This window comes from Balaenoptera musculus, chromosome 1 (genome assembly GCF_009873245.2).
Source record: "Balaenoptera musculus isolate JJ_BM4_2016_0621 chromosome 1, mBalMus1.pri.v3, whole genome shotgun sequence".
Lineage (NCBI taxonomy): Eukaryota > Metazoa > Chordata > Mammalia > Artiodactyla > Balaenopteridae > Balaenoptera > Balaenoptera musculus.
The window spans coordinates 32,587,283-32,612,520 of record NC_045785.1 but is presented as its reverse complement, the minus strand read 5'-3'; the positions used below and the strand labels follow the sequence as shown (position 1 = coordinate 32,612,520).

The window sequence follows — 25,238 nt, the reverse complement described above, 5'->3', positions numbered from 1 at the left end:
GGCTCACTGGCTTAGTTGCTCCACGGCATGTGGGATCCTCCTGGACCAGGGCTCAAACCCGTGTCCCCTGCACTGACAGGCGGATTCTTAACCACTGCGCCACCAGGGAAGCCCTCCCCTTTATTTTTAAATTTTTACAATTTTTTTTTGGCTGGATATAGTTGTCTTAAACAAATTAGCAGCTTTCTCTTGCTCTGATCTAAAAATCTCTAGTATTAGGAATTCTTTAAATGAGGCCACTGGTTATTTCTCATGCTCAGATCACAGATAAGGACCTTTCAAAATGATCACCTACACCTCCTCACTTCGTAAGTGAGGAAACTGAAGCCCACAGAAGAAATTAGCCAAAGATCCCAAAGGAGTCAGTAGTGACCTCAACCTCTAAGATGTTCCACTCTGTCACTTTTTCTTTCAACAGAATCTTGAGAATCCTGTTACCTACTAGGATCTGAGCCAAGAAATGACTTGGGCTTGGGGGGTGCTTTAGACTCTTAGGGTGAGGAGGTGGCAGAATGAAATCCCTGAAGAGCTGATAAAACAAGGTTTAAGGGTCAGAGAAAAGATCTTAAAATCTTAACCAGAGGCATAAGAGAGGGACATTAGGAGTATGAGTCGTTTCATTGCTAGCTAATGAAAGTGGCTGAAAACTTTAAAAGGAACAGAGAATAAAGCTTCTGTATTTATAAGAATACATTCCATCCTCTTCCCCCAAATCCATTTCTTCCTTTTGTAGTCCCACCTCAATTGGCTTTATCACTACTGAACCTTAAGTTTTCCTCAAAACGTTTCCTTCACCCTCCAACATCCAATAATCCTCTTGAATTTTTCAATTTCATCTACTCATCCCTCTACTGCAGTTGTCAGTACAGACTCTCACCAAGTTTGCCTCAATTACTTCAATAGTCTTAATATCTACTGTTTCCATTCTCAGCCCCTCAAATCACACTCATTTCAAGTGATCTATAGATTATTAATATGACTGTTTTGTTCAAAATTCTTCAAAGGCTCTCAGCTGCCTATGGACTCAAGTCCAAAGTCCTTAGTGTTCATGGTTTGGTTCCTGCCTATCTCTACAATAATCTCATCTGCTCCAGTGCTCCCCTTTTACTGCCAGCCTATCAAATTATTTGTAGTTGCCTGGAAACATGACTTTACATCTCTGAATTTGCTGTGCCCTTCACATTATGTTCGGCATACGCTCTCCTTTCTACCTGGACAACTCCTGGACATCCTCTTCTGGGAGCTATCTTGACTCCCAGAGCTAATTATTCTATCTCGGAATTTTCTTTCCACAAAAATTTTAAGACAATAGTCATTCAAAAAGAAGCTTGATCTGAATGGTTTGGTTAATAAGAAACAAAAAACTACTGGGGTAAAATATAAGTGCACATTCCAGAAAATATAAGTGCAATTCCAATTTATGTGTGGCATGAAAACTCATTATGACTAAACAAAAAATGGGTGAAAAATTGTAATTTATTGAAACTCAACTCAAAAAATATAAGATGCTGTAGTGTACAATATATTACACAGAGCACCCTCAGGTGCACATTCAAGTCAAGTAAGAACATATCCCTTTCCCTAGCCCTCCCACCCTGGGATCTTAGTATTTGTTCCATATACAATCATGCACACTTAATTTGAAAAAGGAAGCCCCAATATATTTTGATGTATTAATTAGCACCAAACAAGAATACAGTTCCATTTTTTTTAATAAACAAACAAAAAAAAACCCAATCAATAAACCAACTGGAGAGCTAATGGACTCAGCCAATACTGCTGACATAGATATTATACATTCATGTAAATACACAGCCTATTCTACCCTAAACAATGGTGTGGCTGGTTCTCAGCCTTTGTTCGAGTTGGCAATTGTCCCCATGTTGCAGTGTTGGAGCCAGTCTGTTTCTAAAACAAAATTGCTATTTAGGAACTTCCTACACAAAGCTCATCTGTCTTTTTTGTTGGAAACAACTCTAAAATTGGTGTGGAAAACTTAGATCTTTCAAGGACAACCACTGGCCGAAGATAATGAAGCTGTTTTAAGGCAAGTTCTCCACAGTCTGTTAATGCTTTGTCCAATACAACCCTCAGGTTTTCCAAGGGAGGAACTGTTGTCGTCTCAGCTACTATTAAAGGTGGGATTGCAGTCAGGTTCTCATGAATTGCAGAGTCACTGGAAGAATGAGGTATGTCAACTGCAGGGTCATTGTCATTCACCATATTATTTGCCATAACACTCCCTGTTAAGTCATTACTGGGTTGTGAAGAATTACTTAATGGTAAGTGCTCTGAAGGCTCCCAATCATCAAAATCATCTTCTTTCTCTTCACTTTCCTGAATAAATTTCAGAAATGAAGATTCAAATCCCATAGGTTTGTAAGTCTTCAAATCAAATGACCTGGGATGTGGATGCTTCCTAAAATTCTCTTTTGGGACATGGGTTGAATTTTTTACAGTGTTTTCTTGCCCTGAACTTTGCTGCCCGGTTTCTGAGTCTTTGATCCTTGGTAAAGGCAGCTGGAAACTTGTGAAATAAGTCCCACTTTCAGTCCCATCAGGATTAGGAATGGAATTTTCTATTTTACAAGGAGGAGGCTGAACTGTATTACATTGTTCCAAAGAAGTGGTTTCTGGACTATGGTTACATTTCAAAGTTCCTCTGTAGAGCAGAGTATCTGCATCAAAAACTGGGTTGCTTTCTGTACATCCTTTCTGACCTCCATCCCTTTCACCTGGATAAAGGGAATCGGCGGTCTGGACAGGTATGCTACTGTCACCTGGGGAATGGCTGTGCTTTGTGAGCTCTGATTCACAGCTTCTATCTTCTTCTTTCTTTATACAGGGCTCTGCTTCAGAAGGGGGCTCCTCCTTAATTTTGGTACCGTACTTAACACAAACGACAAGATTTTCCATCTGTTGCTCTAAATAGGCACTACTCATCTGATGGGTACGTTTGTAATGCCTCACTATGCTGCTCTCCAACTTTACCACAGATAAGCATCCTTGAACCATGCAAGGGTACTGCGTGTGCTCAGAATGCTCCACACACATATGGAGGGCTTCAGCTCTTGTTTTAAAACTAATCGGAGCTTTCTTTTCTTTGATTAAGCCACATTTTTTAGCCTTAGCATTAAACGATCTCCTGGTAGTCTGATGTTCATGCCCCTGAGTGTGAGTTGTTTGACACACCTTTTCACTCCTTAGTAGCCTTTCATTTGCCACTTTCTGGCTTCTAAACAGATCATCATAATAGTCCTTATGTCGATAATACACATGTTGAGAATAATTACTGCGATGGGTGAAAATCTGGCCACAGCCATTAAGATCACAATGAATTTCATAATCTGAATGTATTTCTCCTTCAATATTATGCTGTTCCATCAAGTGGTGCTTCAACTTGCTGAATGTATAAAAAACAGCAGGGCACTGAGGCTGGTTACAGGAAAACCTGGCCACTGACTCAGCTTCAGAAAGCACTTTCGGCTCTTCAATGTGGTCTAGGTTATGAGAGTCACTACAGTGCTTAGCAAGAGCTTTGGAACACAGGAAACGTTTGTTACATTCCTTGTATTTGCAAGCAAATATCTTTTTGCATTTGACAAGTTCCCTTTTGGTTCTCGCTTTGTCTTTCTCTAAACATAACTGTTCTTTGTTGTATTGATGTACAGTCCTGTAATGGCGAATCAAGCCTTTTAGATTAGTGAATGAGGAGTTGCAAGTTTTATGGATACAATGGAATGGTTTGTGGTATTTATTCAAAATATAGCAGAGATTTCCTTTAGCAACAGTTCTCCTGCTACCTCTCCCCTCTCTTCCTTCTCCTTCTTCTCTATGGCTACTTATTGGTGATGAAATATCAGATGTTTTACTTTCTGTTTCTTCGCAGGATGACTCCAAATCTGTTTCTGAACTGCATTCATCCTTTTTAGAATGACAGTGTGGCTTCTGAGAGTTACTGTTGGGATCACCTCCAAGTTCCACGGAACAATCACCTTTCAACCTGTCTACTGAGCATGGGCCTTCATGATCACATTTTTCATTATCTAACAGTTTTTGAGTTACTCTGTCGCTGCCAATTTGATGTTTATTTTTATAATGAATCCTAAGGTGTGTTTTTCTCGTAAATGACCTTTGGCAGATATGACACTGGAACGGGGAATACCGATGTTGAAACATGGTTAGCTGAAGGACTTTTTCTTTTGAATAATTATGTTTTTTAAGATAATGCATTAACAAAGCCTCTCTGGTCACAAATTCATATTTGCATCCTTGAAGCTCACAGAAAAAAGGCTTGGCTGCCAGCTGTGCCAGGTACTGACTTGGCATATTTTCATCTTGATTCTGAAAATTAAGGTCTGAGATTGTAGGTGACACCGCTTGAAGAGACTTAGCACCACTGGATGGGTACCCCTGCAATGACCCTGAGAAAGATCCATGTGTTATTGAGTTTTTCAAGCTTAAATGCTTCAAGCGTAACAGAAGTTCCAACATGGTATCCTCTGTACACGGCCTTTTAGAAGCACAAATGGAGGCTTCTGAGGAATAACCCTGATGTTCTCGTTTACATTTAGTATGAATATTGTGATCTAGACCTTCATCTGGGGAGTCACTGTTTGTGTCTGAGCTAGGTTTAGGTTCTTTATCAAACTTTTCAGTTGTTGGATTATGTTCGTTACCCAAACAGGGAAAGAGATCTTTTGTCTTTACCTTTTTGGGTTTGAAATGGTATGGATGAACCTTCCTTAGATGCTTCTGCATGCCTCTTGCGTTTTTGTACGTGGAACCACAGCCATCAAAACCACAGGTAAACTTAGTCCCATCAAAACAAACTGCCACATTGGAACATTTTTCTTTTAAACCGGAGGGCACAAAGACTTTCTCGTGAGACAATAATATATCCTGCATGGTTTCAGAGTGATCCAGTGTGTCAATTAACTCTTCATTCATGGAAGCTGAAGAGCTATGACTTAATTGATCACTAGAATTACTGTCACTGTTTTCTTTCAGATTTTCTGCAGTTTCTATTTGAGAACTAGCTGATCCTGCACAGAAAAGAAGATCCTCTGGTAAATGTGATTTATCAGCTTGGTCAAGTAGATGGGGCTGATCAATACAATCTTGCTTTTCCCCTGCTGCAGGCTCAAGTTTCACTGATTTCTTCACAGCTCCATTTGAACTTTCAACATTATGCATTGAGAGGTGATTCTGGTATTCAATTTTGGAATAATAGAACTTTTTACAGCCAACGAAGTTGCATGTGTAAGATGCATCCCTAAAGTGTTGTGCTTCATGGTGGTAAAGCTGTCCCAAGTCACTGAAAACAATATTACAGCCATTTAATTCACATTTATAACGCAGATCATCATGTTTTTGTTTATGGTTAAGCAGTTCATTCACTGATCCAAACCTAGCATAGCAATCTATAGATACACACATATAAGGCTGAGGACCACAATGCACTTGTTCATGCTCTCGCAGGTGAAAAGCAGACATGAAATGTCGTCGACAGTAAGTACACTTCTCTCTTCTATTTTTCATATCTAAGTAGTGCTTGGCATTTTCATCGTTATTTTGGTGTTCAGCTTTAAGATGCACACTTAAGTATTTAAACTGCTTAAACACACGGGAACAGTCTGTGCCAGGACATGGGTACAAATCTCTGTCTTGCAGGTGGCAATCTTCTAATTTGCTGAATGTAACATATTCATGTGACTCTCCTTTGGCTTGTTCATTCAATGACTGACCTTGCTCCAGGGCTGCAGAAGGGCTCTTGGGACAAACTCCCTTTTGAGAGCCTTTCAACAGTAATTTCTTTCTAGAGCGGTCCCTTCTGCTTGGTGGCATTTTAACATGTTCCATCACATGAGGAACAAATATTTCTTTTCTCTTGAATTTTTTAATACAAACCGGACAGGTGTAAATTCCATCTTCCATATGCATCTTAGAATGATGAAGAATCCTGGCCTCTATACATTCCCGCTTACATAACAAACAGAAAAATTTATACTGAAGCCATCTCTGGTATCTTTCAGAAGAACCAATGGGTTTTTTGTCTCTTTTCTCCTTATGTTGATCTGTCAAATCTCTTCTTCTATATTGTTTATCTTCTTTACTTTCCTCGTAATCACTAAGAAATGACTCTAAAACATCTGTGTCATTAATAGACAGTTCATAGCCACTTAGGTCATCATCAGAATCTGAGGCTTCTTGTCCTAGAAGTTGGTGGCAGTGTCGTTTTAAAGTTTTCCAGTCCCAAAATTCAGGATCGAAAGGCCAGTGGGCTTTTAAAGCTAGTAAAAGCTCACATCGGAGAGAATTCGGAACTGGTGCATTTTCTTCATCAAATTTTTGATCTGGCTGGGAATACAGTTCTTCCAACATATTAAATCCATCCAAACTGGGTTCAATTAAGAATTCTGTAAGCTGACAGGCTCGTCTGACTTCTAAATCTTCTGGTAAAAGACAAGCAATTGTTTTACAAACTGATGCCTTCATTTCTTCATCCTCACTTGATCTGAGTTGAAGAGCTCTGACACATAGTAAAATCGACACCCCAAGACCAGCATCTTGTGCCTGTTAAGAAAAATAGGGAAGAAAAGGTTTTTTTTCCCAGTTTGGAAACATTACATAACTTTCACTGATAAGATACACATACACACACACACACACACACACACACTTACTTCTTAAAACTTAAAGTTCTTAAATTTTATCTTAAATCTTTCTTCCTGCAAGTTACATTTAGATCCTCCTTCTTTCAACATGCAAAGGACTGGATTAGATGTTACAACCATGAACAACAACAATGTACATTTATAGAGTATCCAACTTTATAAGGCACTGCATATTAAAGCAGTCCTTAACCCTCAAGGAATGTATCTGTGTGCAAAATGTATAAAGGCACATAAATTCAAAGGAGCTCAGGATAAATAAGGTCACTCAAGGATTCAAAAAAGAATTGTCTCAAGCTGGGCAGGAAGGATAGGGCTTAAATAAATGGGTGCAAGAGGAAACACATGTATAAAAGTGAGTCTAAGATTGAATTCAATTTAAAAAACTCATATGTCATGAACAATTGGGTGTTTTCAAACCTCAAGGCTTAGAATAAATGATCCTTTCCATTTCCTCCTAAAAGAATTAATACTCTATAGTTACAGGTGTACTGAAATCTCAGTTTCCCATGGAAAAACAACAGAAAATTTCTCTATAGCAGCAGGTTCTCAGAAATCAGTCAAAAATCACAAAAAAGATCTGGTCGTATATGATAAAAGGCAAGTGCATTTAAGATGATTCTTTCATGTGAGAGGCTGAAAGGGTGCGTGAAAATAATATAAACCAAGAAAAGCAGGATCTTATGGCAGAGTGGCTTAAAATACAGTACTTAAGAGCACAGAATTTTGAGTATGACTTTGACTGACTTTGAACCCCAGCTTCACTACAGTGAGAAGTTTTTAACGCCTCTAAGCCTCAGTTTCCTCATCTGTACAATGATAATTATAGTGGCAGTACTGGATTTTCCTCCTAATGTTGTTATAAAAATGAAATAAGGTAACACAAAATGAGTATTACAATGTTGGCACATAGTAAATATTCAACAGAACCCCATGTAAAATATTTGAGGATAAATTCCACTGTTCAAACATCAATTTGCTAAGCAATTATTCTCGTTGGGCACCATTCTAAATGTTGAGAACACAAAGAAATAATTGCCATCAATTTACAGACTCCTTACTACATCCTAGGCACTATTCTAAATAAACTTTTTGCATACATCCTCCTCATTTTATAGATGAAGAAACCAAGGCTCAGAAAATTAGTTGCCCAATGTCACCAGCTAGTGAGCAGAGGAGCAAGAATTTAAACTTAAAGCATGTTTTCCCAGTGTCTGAGTCTTAACCACTTTACACTCTATACCAACTCCAAAGTTAACTGACTTGGCTATATCCCATGTGCCCTTGATACAATATGCCAAGGCACTTCTTCAGCTTCCTGGTTTAAAACTTATCAAATTATCCATATCTATCAGTTTCTTCAAAATTCAGCTTCACATTCCATAACCTAATTCTAATTTATTCATCACTCCTTTAACAAGTAACTTCTTGGTATATCTGTTCAGAATGTATAATGGTAGTTATTTTTTTTTTTTGAAAAGTGTTCTTAATGATTTCACAAAATTTTACCATTTCAACTAGATTAGGCTGTTTAAGAAAGAACAGACATTCTTTGCTCTTTATCTCACAGTCTTCCAAGGGGGTTAAGTAACTTGTTGAGAACCTATGATTTTAAAACTTAACAGACTTTCTCCAAGTCCTCTGTGCTCTGACTTACAAATGATAACCTTACATCACATTATGCCATTTGTCAAGATACCCATGGTCTAGATCCTTAAAAGTCACGCATCTCTAATTTTCAGCTTCTTTATTACTAAAGAGAAGGGATTAAACTAAACAACGTCATGTTTTGCCAAACAGTACTACTTATGTGTTCCACCAAGAAGGGCCCTAAGGCCAGATAAACTGGCTTCAAGATTATCCCTCTTCCTAAGCCTTCTACTTCAAGTATAACCACATCCACATCCTTTCTTCTGTCATACTATTTTTAAAATCTTGAGAGAGACCCTAGATTCTCTAAAGTCATCCCTTCCAATATGACTTTCTCAAGTCACAGAATCAAAATTTAACAACTCTGAGCACTTTTAATTGATCATTTGGTTTAAGCTCTTTGTTTATAGAAAACTGAAGCCCAGAAAATAAGGAAGTTCTATTACAAGGCCCTCCTTCCACAAGAGACCCAACGCCCACAAAAGCTTTTCAGCATCATTAACCTTTTCCTTCCCAAGGGCTATGTGACTGGTTGCTAGTTGTGCTAATATCGTTTCACCTCTTCTTTTATAAAAACAGAACACCTGGTTTTATCTGGTTACAAAGTCACCTGGAATAATCAAATAATCAACTTATCTCCTAGCTCTCCCCTGCAGCCAGATGTGAGTGTGTGTGTGTGTGTGTGTGTGTGTGTTGCAAGGAGTGGGGGAAAAGGTGTGTTGTAGTGTGGTTTGCTCTCCACTCCACTTCTTGCTATCTGGAATGGAGACGTTATAGCTGGGATTGGAATATGAGATGGAAGCTAAGTGTTAACAGCAGATAAAAGGAACCTGGGTTTCTGATATGTGGAGCCATGAGAGCAACCCTGGCCTGTCTACCTGGGTTATCTACCTGTATAGGACAGGGAGAAACTTCTATCTTCTTTACACCACTATCACTGTGGGATATCTACCATTCACAGTAGAACTAGATCCCAACTGATACAGGTTAGATCACCTCTCTTTTAAAAAGCTAGAGGTAAGTCTCTCAATTTGAAAAGAATTCCACACTCACTCCCCTTCCACCTACCAGTCCAGATCTTTCCTACCCTTCAGGACAAATATAAACAAGGATTACAGTGGAAAATGTCCTAGACTGAGATGAAAAAGAAATGGGTTCTGGTTATACAAATGGACAGCAAATTCCTTGGTCTGTGTCAGAAGCCCACCTTCCCTAATCCTCTAGCAGCTTTCCCATTTTTTGTGGTTCCTTGAGGTAAACAGAAATCTAAGACGACCCCCACTGACCTTCACTTTTGTATAATCTCCTTGCTTTGAGTATAAGCAGAACCTATAAATATCATTCCTATAATTACGTTACGTTACATGGCAAAAGGGACTTTGCAGATGTAATTAAAGCCTCAAATCCACTGATCTTAAGACAAGTGGATTACCTAGACCTGACCTAATCACTCAAGCCCTTTAAATCTAGATCTGGAAGTCAGAGGTAGAGGAGGTCAGACTTGAAGAATTCCTAGCGCCTTTGCTGGATTGAAAATGAAGGCATGGCATGAGGGTGGCTTCTAGGAGCTGAAAACAGACCGTGGCTGACAGCCAGCAAGAAAATGAGGACTTCAGCCCTACAACTGAAAGGAACTGAATTCTGTCAACAATAAAAATGAGCTTAAAAGTGGATTTTCCACAGAGCCTCCAGATAAAAACTCAGCCTGGCCAACACCTCAATTTCAGCCTTGTGATACTGAGCAGTGAACCGTGCCACACTGTGCTGGACTTCTGCCCTACAAAACTGTGAGCTAATAAATGGGTGTTAACTGAAGTGCTAAGTTGTGGTAATCTGTTATGCAGCAACAGAAAACTCATACTTCCCTTAAAGATTGGAAAAAAAAAAGAACACAACTTTTTAAAGGCCAGTTGTACCACTAATTTTTTTTAAACAAGGCAAGTTTTGTAATTACTTGAACATGTTCTCTCTGAGATAGGAGACACAACTTCATTTGCAGTGATTAGAAATAATTATCACCTAGCTTATCTGACCATGAATTTGCTTCTGACAACTTTTACCTTTTCCTATCTTCACTGGAGAAGACTAGATACACGTATTTCAAATAAAGTATAGGATATGGAAGGTTACATTAAAGGAGATGGGAGGTATCAAAGATACAACTGTGCCTTGACTTTAGTATAAACAATCCCTGGATGTTGTCAAAGATGTAACCCATAAAACATACACATAAACCATTATAGATATGGGTATATAGAGACCTCAGTCATGAGTAGGTATTAAAAACAAAACAGAAACAGAACATAGCATAAGAATCATCTCAAATCTCCAGGCTGGCAGTCTTAGCATACATTTATGGGACTGAACTAAAAAAACAAGGCACTTCATTTCATTTTAGGAAATATTTATTTCTTTAAGAAAAACAAAAAACGAAAAAAACCTAACTTGTCCCCTAATTTGCACAGAAGTTTATAATTTGTGTACAGTCGATTCTGGAACTGTTCTGTTACTCCAAAACCTAGAGAATCTATCACTCTATCCTCAAGGAGCTGAAAAATACAATTTTACTTTCTTTATTTATAATTATTATGTTAATTTGCAAACAAACATGCCTGTATAAAATATAGAACACTGTTCTAGGAAAAGCAGATATAGGGTGGTTGAGGTGACAACCAAGAAACATAATCTTTCCTTCCTCCAGTGGTCTGTCAAGTCAATCACTATTTCCCATGAAAAAAAATAGTAGATTCCCAGGAAGTAAGTCTGTAGAAACAGCTAGATATGTCCCATTCCATAACCTTATTAAACCCCATTATTTCTCATTTTCCCTTATTTAAAAGGAGTTGCCTGAGAAGTTATCTCCCCACTCATTTCTTCCCTCCACAACAATCAGCATAAAAAGCATAAATTACTCACTTCAGTTTGTATAACTCTAATCAGGCAAAATAAATGCTGCTGTGTTTTAGCTATGACACCAAACTGACGACAGCGCTCCAAAAAAGTGTCTATAGAAGGATCGATTCTTCTTTGCAGTTTACTCCAAAAGAGAGTCAATTCCCTATAAAAAGAAAGATTACGGTAAAACATTTAAAGCAACTGGTATTTGCTACCCCAATTTTTGGTTTGTGAAAAAAAGGTGACAGTAAATAAAAACTAGAAGAAAAAAAATGTCTATATTCTGCTTCCTCTCAAACTAGTAAAATTATTAAGAAGAATCCTCCTTGAAAATTCCCCCACTTCTTTCTTCTTTGTACCTGGGAAAAATAAAAACAACAAAAGACTACTTCCTTTATGCTGACACTTTCAAAGACTTACTTAGATCCCATCTTGTTCCAAAAGGTTTTACCCCTTACATTGGTAATTATACTGACTGAATTAAGCCCTGTCCTAGTGGGCAAGGATCATCAGACATCAATATGCTGCCAACAAAGTGTATACAACTATGAAATATTCTAATGGTATAGTACTTCACCACGTTAACCTCATGGGCCCTTTCCATCTCTAAAATGTCATGATGCTACTTAGGCCTGTATCTTGGAATGATAATATCTTAAATATTACTAATAAAATTATTAAAATGGCACTCTTGGAAATGGCTAAAATATAAGAATCCCACAAATATTCATTATGAAAACAAAGAAAAGCTTGAAAAGAATAAGTTAAATAAAAGTACTGAATGGGCTAAGAGAAAACTGTAAAGCAAAAGCACTAGAAACTCAACAAATGCCCAGAATAGAAATGCTAATGTTAATATGAAATGTGAATTCAAGGAAAGTTCCTTAGCAAAACAGAAGAGAATGTTATCACTTTAAAAAACATGACTCTGGGGACTTCCCTGGTGGGGCAGTGGTTAAGAATCCACCTGCCAATGAAGGGGACACGGGTTTGAGCCCTCATCTGGGAAGATCCCACACGCCTCAGAGCAACCAAGCTTGTGCGCCACAACTACTGAAGCCTGCACACCTAGAGCCCGTGCTCCGCAACAAGAGAAGCCACCGCAACGAGAAGCCCGCGCACTGCAATGAAGAGTAGCCCCCGCTCGCTGCAACTAGAGAAAGCCCTTGCGCAGCAACGAAGACCCAACGCAGCCAAAAATAAAATAAATAAATTTATTTAAAAAATTTTTTTAAAGTAACTCTTTTCTGTACAACCTCAATGGATACTGTGTATTTGTTAAATGATTTCCATTAAAAAATAATATTATTTTCACGAGCCAGTTTTAGAACACTAATATCCTATTATTGCTATTAACACAGACTATTCCAGGAAACGGTACAAATCCAAAGCTTAAGAAATGAATACACCTCTTTTTAGAAATAGATTTAAAAACAAACATGTTTAACAGACGTATTTTCTTATACTTTTAAGGAGGTAACTGGGATTCCCATATGGTAAAATTCTTATGTAGATATAAAACTCGCTTCAAAGATTGAAATAAATATATGTCTCAAAAGACATATATGATTAAAGCTTATAATATTTAATGATGGAAAATTTGAGCTATATATAACAAGTAAAATTAACTTAAAATGCCTTTAAATATTTGTGTTGGTGACTAGCATTGCTTTCCTAACCAGAAAAAGTAAAAACTGAGATAGGCCAGCTTTGAAAATAGCTACCAGGCAGGCAAGTAATTGGGATGACTGTTCACTTTTAAACTTAGAAGACTGCTTCATTCACATGTAAGCATGTTACTAATAAAACTTTAGAGAATAATGCAAAATTCTGAATAACAAAGGAAATGGAGAATTACATATGCTCCGAGATAAAAGAAGTACCTACCAAAATATATGTGAAATCTATGCTATTTGAAAAGAACAAAATTATCAAAGCTAGTAAAACCTGATTATGAAGATAAAGGGTAAAGGATATCTACTATCTAAAATTCACCAACTAGGTACAAGTTTAAAGTTAGGCAAATCTGATAAAGTGATAAAAGGCACGTTGAGAATTAAAGTCTCTCAAAATGATTTTTTTAAAAAAATCAGAATGTCTAGGGCTTGATTTATTCCAAATTAAATATTTCAAACTCTAGTTAACTAGAGTTAAGTTAACTTAACTCCAAATAACCATGATCAAAAAAGAACATTTCTATCATGTATTTTATATTTGTACACTTATTTCCACAGTTACAATTGAGCGATTTAAAACTATTACCAAAACAAACTAAAACTATTACCCACCCAAACATACAAACAGGCCTGACACCATGAAAACCGGTGGACTACTAGTGAGAACGTCAAGATGTCACTTTAATCATCCATTCAAATCTGCACGCTGGAACAATGAAACCACCAACAGCAACTTATAGCCTCCTGGATCATACATGCACTAGGACAATACTTCTTCAACCACTACAATGATGTGATTTTTAAAAAAATGGACAACCATTAAAGAATATACTGAAAATGATTCTACTGTATGGATGCTTCCAATGTTCAGATGATTTACTGCACACTCAAATTAGCCCACCACCTACCTCAAGACAACAAATTATATACAAATTCATAAAAATTGGAAAGGATATTTAGTTCTATTAATAGTAGGAAACACATTTTGGCAGACATCTAGCTACCAAGCAAGAACCTTAAACTGCACTGTTTGTGCAAAGCAGGAGGCCTACAATGTCACACTGTGATCCAGAATTTAGGTATTTTAGAAATGAGGCAAAGAAAACTTTGTGGAATTAAGGAATGACCACTCCCTAAAGAGGGCTCCTGCAAATATAGATGATTCTCATGACTTCATTTTTCCTCTAAAAAATTCAGTTAAATAAAACATGAATGGATATCTGGATCTGGTCTTCGCCAGGTGCTGGGGACTGAACTGTAAATTAGACAACATACATGACGACCCTGGTATATTACAGTCTAGTTGGGAGAGAAGCAACACGAAATTACATCTGAAGAAACACAAATATACAACATAAAAGATTTAAAGCTCAGAGGTGTTACAGAAACCAAAGGTCAACCTATCAAATACTCACTGAAAGCTGAGTGTGGAGGTTTAAGGTTCAACTGTATCATTTTATTTTTAAAGAAGCAGTAGCAATTACACATCTGTATGTACACTGTCCCATTCAAAAGGGTTATCTTTCTCACTTGCATGGCTACTCTAATTATGTTACCATTGCTAGACATATATAGGGAACTCATTCCTCCAGCACTTCTTTGATTTTTGCAAATAGCCAAAAATCTTTTGGGGTTAAGCTTAATGAATAAGCTGAGTGATATACCTTTTGAGATCAGTAATATGGTAATTGCTATAAAGTAATAAGATATATTTTATTGTAATCTGTAAATGTCTCTGAAGGAAATTTCTAAAAGAATAAAAAACTGTTTTGGGTGATAGTTACATAGTTTACCTTTCAAATATCTTCACTGGTGACCAAATTCGAGAATGACACTTAATAAATTCTAATATGTATATTTAAAATAAGTGACTGCTTTTATTATCATATTCCAACTTTATTGTCATCAATAAAATACCAAGTAATAAAAAATTTTTTTCTTTTCTAGACAAATACTCCCATATAGCCTACTATCTTCAACAGAGGACACCTCTAGCACAACAAAAGAATCTATCCTATTTGAACAGAATTCCTGGGACTCATTTTCCTTAGTAAAATTCACTGTTTTTATGTTATGGCTATGCTAACTCCAATATCCCACTACCACCGCCTCCCCCCCCCCAAAGCCTTTGAAAACAACAGAAGGGCGAAAAAAATGTTTTAAAATTCTAAAATTTTATATTCTATTTCCCTCTGAATTGCTCGGAAGAAGCTTACTTTTAACAAAGTGTGAAGTGATTTAAGATTTTCTTTCCTCTCCTTTACTCATTATAGCTCCTCAGGAGGCCAATAAGAGGGAAATCCCTTTTAATCCTTTCCTGCTGCAGGAGAACAGCATTAATCCTAGACTCACTAAAAAAAAGGGAAGCTATATCAAGAATATTAAAAGAACTGTGTGACTATAGTTTGAAAAACACTTTATAATCTGTAACACATCCCATATGTGATTTAATGTATTCTTTGCCCTAAAAGCCTCGCTATAGCTAGCAGATATTTTTTCATTATAGGCAAAGAAAACAACTGTAAAAAGAAAAAATGGGGGTTATTCCACAAGTAAATACATCTGCTTTACTGAGGTTAAATCTCTAATCTCTAATGCATGAAAAACAAATTCTTCTACTTGATAGTGATCAAAAATCTCACTGCTCTGCTAAAATTCTTTTTACTTTTAGCACCTTTTTTTTTGGTTAGCTAACAGAATGCCCCCAATGATATTTAAGCCCCTATCCTAGTATCTCCTTTCTCAGAGGAGATATAAGTCTGGCACAGAGGACTTGGTAGAAGACTGCGATGTGAATTCTGTCCCTGTGCCAAGAAAACAACTGCACAGAAGAAAAGCACTGTATTAGGGGTCGAAATGCCTGGGCTTTACCCTCTACCCCTTTAGCTCTGAGACTGTGGGCAATTATAAGACTTCTCAGATCCCGTTGATCCTCCACTGCCTTATCTGTACGATGATTATTAGGAGGATTGGGAGAGATAATTTAAGGAACTCAAATAGTATTTCTATAAAAATTAGTAAATAAAAAGAAATACAGCAACATAAAAAGTGCTAATAACTATAAAACTTTATAGATATACACAGATGCTCCAGAGGGAGATCAATAAGGGCTGAAGTATATGAAAGGTTTTATTAGGTTTTCCTATAAACAAAATGCTTACTTCCAACTTCAAGTCATTCTTAGAAGCTCCTCTAATCAAGGTTATGCAAATCCAACCCATTCTTTGAATTAAAGCTCAAATTCTACCTCCTCCCTGACAACTTCCTTAAACACTGGTGTACAGTGAGCACCCTTCTCTAATCTCTTACAGCGTTTTCCATACCACGAATCTGATACTTATAGAGTCTTGCATTTTAGAGGTTTCCTGTGTACATTTGTCCTGCTGTCCTAAACAGTTTCATACAGTTAGGATGAAAGAACAAAGGGTTACACTTACTGTGTCCTTTTTAGCAACTAAGTACTCTGTAGGCAAACAAGATATAAATTGAATTAAAACCAAATAATGCAATTGTGCTAAACAGTACCAAAGTTGCAAAAAAAGATTACAATTCAAATGGGTTTCCTTCTCTAGTGCAAGTTTGACCTAGAAACCTAGATAATTAGTGAGTTTCCAAATAAGAGGGGAAAAGTGACTATCAGAAGATGTAATAAATGTAAAGGAAAACAACCTAACACCAATTTGGTTTATACTGCCATAATTTTATCTTCAAAGAAGAAGATATATATTGAAGTTAACAGACAACTCTCCATGGAATAATCAAGAGGAGCTCAGACTTTTTACTCTTTCTTTATTTTTGGACTCTCCTGGAAAAGATTAAACCAATAATATTTTTAATTAAATGGTTTAGCTTTTAAGAAAGATTTAATTCTCATGTCATCATTTAATCTGCTTAGTCTTTAAGTTTGAAATAAACCAACATTTTACATAAACCCTAAATGCTATATACTATGTACTAACAAATAAAGGGAATAAAAACTAAATATACTTACCAAGAACAATATACACTTGCAGTTTGGAGCTGCTGGGTAAGATAAGTCGTACAAAGAACAAATGCTGTGTTATCCTGACCCTCGGATTCCAGATTACATATGATGTCTAGTACCTCCTTGCAGTCGACCTTTGCAATCTATCAAAAATGAGATGACTAAGTCAAAAAGAAAATGGTGACTTTTCTGTAAACTTTGTTATATAACATGAAACTTCTTTATAACATTTTCTATCTTTGGTAATTGATGAGGCAAGAATTAGGGATATATAATTTTCTTCTACTAATAGCTGAGTCTTCTGGAATAAAAATTTCATATAAGAAATTATTAAACAGAGAAGAGAACAGATGCTATGAGGAAGTTCCACTGCAGTCCCAACACAGATAAAACATTTTTGTACAGTTAAAAAAATTACTCATGAACATTGTTACTATGTAAAAGAATCAAATTATGTATAACTTCAGGTTATTTTCACCTGAAGTACCATCAACTTTTTTTTCCCTGTTTTTTGTTTCTTTCTTTCTTTTTCAATTTAATTCAAGTCACTCTAGTTATAGACAGAAAAATAACAAGCTTACCCTTACTCCCAGTAGGGCTAAAGGAGGCCAGCTGAGAAACTGTTTTAAATATAAATACTATATCAACATATCATTTTCTCATGTAATTAAGGAAAAACTATTTTGTATAACTGAGTTTTTCACACAACTAAAACACTTTTAGAAACACATCTTTTTCATTTACACTATTTATAGGAATCTTAAAAAAAAAAACAAAAACAACCAACCTCTGGGCAAATCAGTAGAATTTTCCAGGGCTCTTTTTGTATAGTGGTAAAACAGTAGATTAAGACTTCTGAAGACCCTTTCTCACTCTCTATTTTATCATTTCCCTGTCTTAATAAACAGAATATGAAGAACATAGTCTATTTCATGACTGTGTCAGCATTATAAATGTCAATTATACTAGGCACCAAATATACAAAACAGTGATACTTTCAGGACAAATGAAGTGTGCATCAGGGCAAATGAGGCATACAGAGTTTAGCTCATCTCCTTCCAGAGTGCTATGCAGAACCACTCTGGTGGTTTTAAGTCTCTAATTTTAGTTATACCCTCAGGTAGGCACAGAAAGGCTTCTTTCTCAGCTTAGCTCAAATGCCATTTTCTCACTGAATCCTTCCCTAACTGCTAAAAGCACGTTAGAATCCCTGGCAAAAACTCTACTCTCAAATTCTCCTTTGTAGCATTTACCACAACTGCAATTCAATCATTAGTTGAACAACTTATTAGCATGTCTTCTCTGCTAGAATATAAAATCCATGTGGTCAGGATTATGTACATCTTGTTCAAAACTCAGCACTTATCACAGTGTCTGGAACATAGAAGACACTCAGTAAATACGTGCTGATAAATGGAATAAATGAATCAAGTTTAATTTAAAGGTAAAAAGTTCGTGTTGAAAAAGTGAAACTTATTTAATACTGTGTTTTCTAATCTTTGGAAAGATAATGCAATGACATAATAAGCAGTGTAGTGCAGTGGTTAAAAGCAATTATTGTAGAACCAGACTGTATACATTCTCTTCCCAGCTCTATAGCTACTAGCTGTGTGATCCTGGATAAGTTACATAACTTCTCAGTAACTTAGTGCCTCAGTTTCCTCATCTTTAAAATGGGAATAACAGAACCTTCCTCATAGTTATAAAGAATTTTTAACATGTTTCAGTACAGCACAGTGACTATAGTTAATAATACCATATTGCATATCTGAAAGTTGCTGAGAGTTTATCTTAAAAGTTCTCATCACAAGAAAAAAAGTTTTTGTAACTATGTATGGTGACAGATGTTATCTAGCTTTATTGTGATGATCATTTCACAATATATACAAGTACTGAATCACGATGCACAACTAAAACTAATATATGTCAATTATACCTCAATTTCTAAAAATGTGCTATGTGTACCTATTAGAGCTAAGTCTAAAAAAAATATGTTTTAAAAGGGATTGGCGGGGCTTCCCTAGTGGTGCAGTGGTTAAGAATCTGCCTGCCAATGCAGGGGACACGGGTTCCAGCCCTGGTCCGGGATGATCCCACACGCCACGGAGCAACTAAGCCCGTGCACCACAACTACTGAGCCTGCGCTCTAGAGTCCGCGAGCCACAACTACTGAAGCCCACGCGCCTAGAGCCCACGCTCCGCAACAAGAGAAGCCACCGCAATGAGAAGCTGGCACACCTCAATGAAGAGTAGCCCCCGCTCGCCACAACTAGAAAAAGCCCGCGCACAGCAACGAAGACCCAGCACAGCCAAAAATAAATAAAATTAAATTAATAAAAAGAAAAAAAAGGGATTGGCAAAAAGGAAGCACTTTAAAAGTGCTGTTAAAAATTGTTTTCATTAAAAGTATAAATAAAATGCTAGACAAAAAAATTGTTTTCACAAAATATATAAATTTTAAAAAGAAAAAATAAAAAAGAAAGTGAACCTTAAGAATACTAGAAAGTATTTCAAAAGATCACTCTCAGATGCAAAATCACTCGATGTAAATTTGTATCTAACGAGTATTGGGAGGGAAAGTTAAGTTGTTAAAGCCTAAACATAATTAAAGTTAAACTCAGGTTTCAGGGAAAAAAATAAAATCATACATTATGAAGATGGAATTTTACTGATGCCCTAAACAACCATATCCTCATCCATAGCTGAATGAATCAGAAGGGTCATCCAGAGAGGAAATGCTCACCACAGAACCACTTAAAATTGTACTGATTGAAGGACCAAAGTGAGAATTCCACAGCAAGTAAAACCAGCTGTTCCAGAACAACCACCACCTACCATCCACACCATGTTAAAGCTCCTGCTGAAAACCAAGAATTCTAAAATTCCATTTTGGCAGCAATATAACATCTCCAAGCTGAGAAATAGCATGAGAAGCTCTCTATGCCAGACATATAAATCAGAATGGAAATAACACACAACTTATATTTCTAGAATATTTTTTATCCATTTCAAATAACTTTTATTGTATTTTCTCATTTTATCAACATGGTAAGATCTGTAAGACTGGCAAGGCTTTCTGGATATATATCTGAAAGGAATGACTTGAAATCAGTATAGTTTTTAGTTTGATTAACTTCTATTTATTAGATTTCTCCTGATTATAAAAATGTTTATAATAGAAAACCTGAAAAATATAGAGAATAAAAATTAGCCTTAGATCTTACAACTCAATAATAACCAATGTGAGTTTTACTCCAGTATTCTGTCTATACACACTAACTGTATAGCAAACAATACATGACTACTGCAAATATGTACCTATTTTAAAGAAAGGTTGGATTGTGTGGATTGTATATCTGTTCTTTTACCCTAATATTCGGGTGTGACTTAAGCAAGAGTTTTTATCAGTCCACAAGATAGACAGGAGAGGGTAAGCTGACTGTCCAGGCAGAGAGAGCAATAAGGAGATGTGAAGAAGAAAAAAAAAGGCAGTGAAAAAGTAATACTAATGATAATAATACTTCTAAATCTTATACAGCATTACTATATATCAGGTACTGTTCTACAAATTTACATAAACATCCCCAGATCTACCCCAGATGGTCTGGCTCCAGAGTCCATACTCTTAGCCACTATGCTACAGTGAGATGCTTTAACAGTGGAAATGATAATACCTTATTACTGTGTGCTCTTTGAAGGCTAGGAAAACAGTGACTGTTTTATGTCCAAGGGTAGTCAATAAACATTTACTGAATTGAAATGAATGGATAGTGAGCAGAACCAGCCAAGAACTCAGAAGCATGTGAAAGACTATTCAGGCTCATTCATTTCACACCATGTTCTCACCTTAAGCCTCTTTCAAATCCTCACCAGTCCCTTCAGATCTTTCCTTATCAAGGTCTACCTCATAACGAAAGTCTGATAAACTTAATGATACAAAAATATAAATCATGCATAAGCACTATCAATGACATTTGAATTGACCAGAATCAAAAATTTTTAGGATAAAGACAAGAAGTGGCTAATGCTGGGAACTCAGGGGTCAAAGATGAAAACATACCACCTTACGCTATGAATTTTATATATAATGGTTACATACTTTCCTGCCAGCCCTGGTGCTGAATAAGGAATAAAAACAAAGAGTTGGACTTAACAAGAATAATTGCTTAAAATTCTCCTGTGGCAAAGCACTTAGAAATCCTGGATAAAACACAACAAATATGTTTCCTAAATACATAGCTGAAAACTCAAGAAAGAAGTTTAAGTGTGAATGGACAACTGCCTTAACTTGCTGGGTTGTACATAATTTCACTAAGAGGCTTGGGTTTTACAAGTCGTGTTAGGAGATGATAAAGCCTGAACCTGAGAAGTTGGCACTGAACCCTCTGGCATAAAGTTGGAACCCCTGAAGAGCTAAAAACTCAGAGAAAGTGTAGACTAAAAAAAGGTGGGCGGGGGGGCAGGGATATAACAGGAAAATGTATTTGTCCATCTCAACCTGGGTTCTTGTGGGATCAAAAAAATTTTGAGAATTTATAATCTTTCCTCATTCAAACTTGGAGTCTGATATAATACTATTCTATTGTCTAAAAAACCCAAACTGAGAAAAACAAATAAAATAAAAAGAAGATTCTGGCTGGTAATATCTTTAAATTACCTGGCAGAAGCAAACGTAAAAATGATTTATAGAGATATATGCTAACTAAGGCCTATGAGAATTCTCAGACATAAAGTATTCCCTACCCCCACTCAACCCACCAAAACTGAGGCTCACAATCCCAAACTATAAAAAGCACAAATAAACAAGCCACTCCAGAAAATGTCAGCACACACAATAAACAGCAGGATTAGACTCCTGAGAATTGCAGATTACAGAATGCACAGCACAAAGACTGAACCCTAACCATGGACTTTGGTTGGTTTAAAAAAATTAAATAAGGGCAATATGAGTTTGATAATAACTTGGGAAAAAGAGCGACAGAGACAAAAACATGGAAGAACCTTTAATGCCAATCTGAAGCCAATCTGAAAAGGCTACATACTATATGATTCCAACTACGTAATAGTCCGGAAAAGGTAAAACTATGGAAGCAGTAAAAAGATCAGTGGTTGCCAGGGGCATGAGAGGAGAGAGTGAGGGATGAATAGGCAGAGTATAGGAAATCTTTAGGGCAGTGACACTATTCTATATGATACTGTGATGGTAGATACATGTCATTATACGTTTGTCAAAAGCCATAGAATGTACACCACCAAGAGTGAAGCCTAATGTAAACTACGGATTTTAGTAAATAATAATGTACTGGCTCACCTACTGTAACGAATCTAACACACCAACCGCAAGACGTCAATAGGTGACTCTGGGGGTGAGGGAGAACATACGGGAACTCTGTACTTTCCACTCAATTTTTCTGTAAACCTAAAACTGCTCAAAAAAAAAAAATCTAATGATTAAAAAAACCCTTTGATCATTTAAAAATTTAAATTATTTGTCTTTTGATTACTGATTTTTAAAGAGTTCTACATGTATTCTGGGCTCAAGTCCTTTATCAGATTATATTACATATATATGGTTTGCAAATATTTTCTCCCCTTCTGTGGATCAACTTTTCACTTTCTTGACTTTGACACACAAAGTTGGATGAAGTCCTATTTACTTTTCCTTTTGTCACCTGTGTTTTTGGTGTCACATATAAGAAACAACTGCCTAATCCAGGGTCTTAAGATTTATTCCTATATTTTCTTCTAACATGTTACAGTTTTAGCTATTACATTTAAGTCTATGATTCATTTGGAGTTAATCTCTACGTGTGGTATTAAGGGTCAAACTTCATTCTGCTACAAGTAGATATCCATTTGTTAAAGAACCAACTACTGAAAAGATTATTCTTTCCCCCATTGAATTACCTTGGCATCCATGTAGAAAATCAACTGGCTCTAAGTGTGAGGGCTTATCTCTGGACTCTCTCTCTTTTTTTCTTTGGCTGCGCCACACAGTACGCGGAACTTCCCCAACCAGGGATCAAACCCATGCTCCCTGCATTGGAAGCAGAGTCTTAACCACTGGACCACCAAGGAAGTCCTATTTCTGGACTTTCAATTTTAGTCTATTGATCTTTTCGCCTACCCTTTTGCCAGGAAAACACCGGCCTGATTACTGAAAATTTTTAGTGAGCTTTGAAATAAAGAAGTGAGTCCTCCTACTTTGTTCTTTTTACAAGACTGGTTTTGGTTATCCAGGGTCCCTTGAATTTCCACATGAATTTTAGGATCATCTTATCAATTTCTGCAAGAGAGGAAGGTAGAATTTTGACAGAGATAGCATTGAATCTGAGGATCAATTTGGGGAGTACTGCCATCTTAACAATACTGTCTTCTGGCCCAACAACATGGATGTTGTTCCATTTACTTAGTTTCTTTCAACAATGTTTTAAAGTCTTCAGTATACAAACAAGTTTTGTACTTCTTTTTAAAAATTTATTCTAAATATTTTATTCTTTTTGATGCTATTGTACATGGGATTGTTTCCTTACATTTTTTGTACTGTTCATTGTTAGATGTATATAAATAAAAATGATTTTTGTATATTGATCTTACTAGGATCATTTATATACAAGATCGTGATATATGCAATTAGAAATACTTATACATCTTCCTTTCCAATCTAGATGCCTTTTAGCTATTTTCTTGCCTAACTGCTCTGGCTAAACTTCCAGCACAATATTGAATAGAAGTGTCAAAAGCAGACATTCTTGTTTTGTCCCTGATCTTTGGGGAAAACCCCTCAATCTTTCATCACTAAGTATTACGTCAGCCGTGGGTTTTCACAAATGCTCTTTATCAGGGTGAGGAAGTTTCCAGCTTATTCCTAGTTTGCTGAGTGTTTTTAACATGAAAGGGTGTAGGATCTAGTTAAATGCTTCTTCTGTCTCTTGTGACAAACATGTAGCTTTTGTCCTTTATTCTATGGCACAGTATTTACATATAACCTACGCACATCCTTCTGTATACTTTAAATCACTTCAAGGATACTTATAATACCTAATACAATGTAAATGCTATGTAAATAGTTGTTGGAGGGTGCAAATTCAAGTTTTGCTTTCTGGAACTTTCTGGAAATTTTTCCCCTGAATATTTTCAATCCACAGTTGGAGGCGGAATCCATGGATACAGAGTGCAGACAGTACTCCTTTTTCTATATTGCTGGATTTGTTTTGCTGGGTTTTGTTGAGGATTTTTGCATCCATATTTGTTACAGATATTGGTCTGTACCTCTCTTTCTCTTGATATCTTAGTCTGGTTTTGGTTATCAGGATAATAATGGCCTCACTGCATGAGTTTGGAAGGATTCCCTCCTCTTTTATTTTCTGGAAGACTTTGCGAGGGACTGGTGTAAATTCTTCTGTATATGTTTTGTACAATTGACCAGTGAAGCCATGTGGGTGTGGGCTTCTCTTTGTGGGAAGTTTTTAAATTACCTACTCGATCTCTTTACTAGTCGTGGTATATTCAGTTTTTCTATTTCTTTCTGAGTTAATTTCAGTAGTTTGTTTCATTCTAAGAGTTGTCCATTTCATCTAAGTAAATCTAACATTTTGGTGTATAGTTGTTCATGGTATGCTCTTTTTTTTTTTTTTTTAATAAATTTATTTATTTATTTATTTATTATTTATTTTTGGCTGTGTTGGGTCTTCGTTTCTGTGCGAGGGCTTTCTCCAGTTGTGGCGAGTGGGGGCCACTCTTCATCACGGTGCGCGGGCCTCTCACTGTCGCGGCCTCTCCCGTTGCGGAGCACAGGCTCCAGACGCGCAGGCTCAGTAGTTGTGGCACACGGGCTTAGTTGCTCCGCAGCATGTGGGATCTTCCCAGACCAGGGCTCGAACCCGTGTCCCCCGCACTGGCAGGCGGACTCTCAACCACTGCGCCACCAGGGAAGCCCCATGGTATGCTCTTATAATCCTTTTGATTCCTGTAATATCAGTAGTCATGTCCTCTCTTTCATTCCTGATTTTAGTAATTTGAGTATTCTTTTTTTCATGTTCAGTCTAACTAAAAGTTTATCAATTTTGTTGATCTTTAAAAACAAATTTTTATTACTTTTTGCTATTGATTTTGTATTCTCTATTTCATTTATTTATACTCTAATCATTATTATCTCCTTCTTTCTGTTAGCTTTGGGTTTAGTTTGCTCTTCTTTCTAGTCTTTTAGGGCAGATGGTTATTAATTTGAGATCTTTTTTTTTTTTTTTTTGCCACACTGCGCAGCTTGCAGGGGGATCTTAGTTCTCCGACCAGGGATTGAACCTGGGCCACAGCAGTAAAAGCCCAGAATCTTAACCACTAGGCCACCAGGGAACT

At 36.6% G+C, this 25,238-nt stretch overlaps 1 protein-coding gene across 2 annotated transcripts in view; it reads right to left on the bottom strand.

Moving 5' to 3' along the window:
• Nucleotides 1–1,458: 1,458 nt before the first annotated feature.
• RLF (RLF zinc finger) overlaps nt 1,459–25,238 on the bottom strand; it is a 79,308-nt gene continuing 55,528 nt past the window's right edge. For both annotated transcript variants that reach the window (XM_036851835.1, XM_036851845.1), the window contains 3 exons: nt 16,887–17,023; nt 11,241–11,382; nt 1,459–6,576 (listed from right to left, as the gene is read on the bottom strand). In XM_036851835.1, the coding sequence (XP_036707730.1) occupies nt 1,927–6,576; nt 11,241–11,382; nt 16,887–17,023 (4,929 nt within the window). In that variant the 3' untranslated portion in view covers nt 1,459–1,926. The remainder of the gene's footprint in view (nt 6,577–11,240; nt 11,383–16,886; nt 17,024–25,238) is intronic.